General features: G+C 40.0%; 1 protein-coding gene across 1 annotated transcript; it reads left to right on the forward strand.

Annotated features, from left to right (window-relative positions):
- Positions 1 to 876: 876 nt before the first annotated feature.
- LOC104803459 (WAT1-related protein At2g37460-like) lies at positions 877 to 2,544 on the forward strand. Its single transcript, XM_019201307.1, has 6 exons — positions 877 to 1,006; positions 1,088 to 1,204; positions 1,289 to 1,526; positions 1,617 to 1,778; positions 1,865 to 2,016; positions 2,109 to 2,544. The coding sequence occupies exons 1-6, from the start codon at positions 960 to 962 to the stop codon at positions 2,437 to 2,439; spliced, it is 1,047 nt and encodes a 348-aa protein (XP_019056852.1). The 5' UTR covers positions 877 to 959; the 3' UTR covers positions 2,440 to 2,544.
- Positions 2,545 to 3,008: the final 464 nt, after the last annotated feature.

Here is a 3,008-nt window from a genome sequence, read left to right on the forward strand (position 1 = left end):
ATTATCTAGAAGAACTATCATCGTATATTTCATATAATCGTAAGTATTGTTAGCATATGTGAAGTTCGAACAACCACACAAACAGGAACACACCAGATTGATGTTCCTCTGAAACTTGCGAAAAACAGAGAATCTCACTTCAGTTTTCCACCTTGAAAAACTTCACTCATACATAATTTTCATCTACTCCAAACTTACATATATATCATACAAATATAACTACTACATCAACCCACACACCTAAAAGCAATACCAGCTACAAAAGTTGTAACTGCGTACTCCACTTTTTGTTCCTGCTACTGATTTGCTTTTGATTTTGATTTCTTCAACCAAAACACTCACTTCAGTTTCTTCAGACTTATCATTTTCAACAAAAAAAAACTGATCCATCAACCATTCTTTTGGACTTCGACATTTCTGACAGATTTTGAACCAGCAAGTCAACAATCTGTATATATAATTTCTCTCTTTTTCTTAGTTTCATGGATTCTGTTTGTTTATATAATCATTTTTTATGACCATTCTTCGAAACTCTATTTTTTTATTCTCGAGAACCTCAATCTTCGTTATTTTTTTGGGTTAAAAAGGTACTAGGAGAGTGTTTATGTTTTGTCGTCTTGAACGGGAGCTTTTGGGGGCATCATAAGTGTTTCCGTTAGTTCTTGGAACTTCTGATTCACTTTTTGTTTTTTTTCCTGTGTACCATCTCTTTATTTTTATGAGCAAACAGACATAAAAAGAATAACAAATATATCGAATTGATACAATATAATATGTCTTCCATTATATATGAATAAGATAATATAATCTCAGTAAACACAAACCGGCAAATATTTTCCGAGATGGATCAACGAGAAGAATCGACAAACTTGTTGAGCTTCATTCACTTACAAAATTATTCAGACCGAACACAGATTAGATTCGATCGTTTGATATGAAACAGGGATGTGAGGGCGAAGATGACACTGAAGATATTCATCCAGATTGCTCTGCTTGGCCTCCTTGAGTAACTTTTTTTCTCTTCAATCTCAGTTTTGATCTAGATCTCTTCCAATTTGATATCTAATTGTTTATTTACGTGAATTAGGCCGGTGATTGGCCAGAACTTCTATTATTTGGGGATGAAATGTACGACGGCTACATTTGCGGCCGCGATGTACAATATCCTACCAGCCGTAACATTCGTTATGGCCTATATCTTCAGGTCACACCCGAGCAATTGTGTCTTCGTCATCCTCATGGTTTACTTGCTCTTTTACTTACTGATTTTAGTTATGCTTGTGGTTAGGCTCGAAAAAGCGAACCTGCGGTGCATCAGGGGCATCGCTAAGATCATCGGGACGGCTGCTACGGTGGCTGGAGCCATGGTGATGACCCTCCTCAAGGGTCCGGTTTTTGACTTATGGAAAAAGGGCTCATCACCTAAGAATAGTGTAACAGTCGGGATTGATACAAGGAGTGCGATTGAAGGAGCCGTTCTGATCACAGTCGGGTGCTTGGGCAACGCCGGTTTCATGATTCTACAAGTAAACAAGATTTGGAAAAATTATTAAATTATTAAAGATTTTTATATGATCGTTTGTGAGGATGCATGAAAATCTCTTATTTACTTTTAGGCAATCACGATAAGATCGTATCCCGCCGAACTCTCTCTAACAGCTTGGATATGCTTTCTGGGCACGATCGAGGGAGCCGCTCTAGCTCTCATTATGGTAAAAGGGGATCCTGGCGTCTGGGCGATCGGGTGGGACAACAGGCTGATTACTTGCTTTTACAATGTAAGAATCTTCTTCTTAAAAAACACTATGCAAATTGCATAAAGGCGAATATAACGGAATCTAAAGAATGATGTAAATGAAAGCAGGGAATCGTATGTTCGGGACTTGCGTACTACATTGGAGGACTTGCGATGAAAGACAGAGGCCCCGTGTTTGTTAATTCCTTCAGTCCTCTGTGCATGATGATCGTAGCGTTCATGTCGTCCATCATCTTCAAGGAGCGGATGTATCTGGGAATGTAAGTAAAACCATTAAAGCCAACAATTTTCATGATCATCAAACAAGAATAAGAGAAAGAAAACTGATGAAAATATCTTGTTCTTGTGGCAGGGTTCTTGGTGTGGTGGTAATATGCGCAGGATTATATGCTGTGATATGGGGTAAAGAGAAAGATTACGAGAGTTCGAATGAAGAACCAGAACAAGGGGAAGTAGAAATGGGGGGTAATGGTCTCGATCACGAAGAACAAGAGAGTTTGAATGAAGAACCAGAACAAGGGAAAGTAGAAATGGGGGGTAATGGTCTCGATCACGAAGAACAAGAGAGTTTGAATGAAGAACCAGAACAAGCGGAAGTAGAAATGGGCGGTAATGGTCTCGATCACGAAGAACAAGAGGGAGATGCCAATACAGAGGACAAACGAGTTCTAGAAACGGTTTAAGAATATATGTTCGGGGATAGTTTCTATCTTAATTGTCATGGGGATAGAAAGGTTCTGCTGAAGAACAGATGTTTGATTATGGACTTTGTCTTGTTTTAAAAGCGACTGAGAACGGATGTAATTTATCTATGGTCTCATTGATTGTTTCAGTTTTAAACAATCTTTTCCTTGCGTCTTGAAGTCAAAGCATGTGTGATGATTTTCATTTGAGAGAGAGAGAGAGAGAGAGAGAGAGAGAGAGAGAGAGAGAGAGAGAGAGAGAGAAGGAAAAGAACGTATGGGGAAGAAAAAGAAAGGTTCCTCCCCCCGTACCCAGAAATCTCCACCCAAAGCTGCAGATGCCTCTGCTCCGATATCTTCACCGGATGACCCAGATCCGCCACCCCAGACACAAATCAGCCTTTATCCTACCCCAATCATCTCTTCCCCACAAATTTCCCCCACCCAACCACCGATTCTAAACCTAAACGATTTTCCCCCACTGGGAAAATCAACACTTAGCCCACCAACTTCCTCTGCGGCGACTGTCAACACGGCTCTCCCTGAGCAGCCGACTTCATTGGCTCTTC

The sequence above is a fragment of the Tarenaya hassleriana genome, unplaced genomic scaffold, assembly GCF_000463585.1.
Source record: "Tarenaya hassleriana unplaced genomic scaffold, ASM46358v1 Cleome88, whole genome shotgun sequence".
Taxonomy (NCBI): Eukaryota; Viridiplantae; Streptophyta; class Magnoliopsida; order Brassicales; family Cleomaceae; genus Tarenaya; species Tarenaya hassleriana.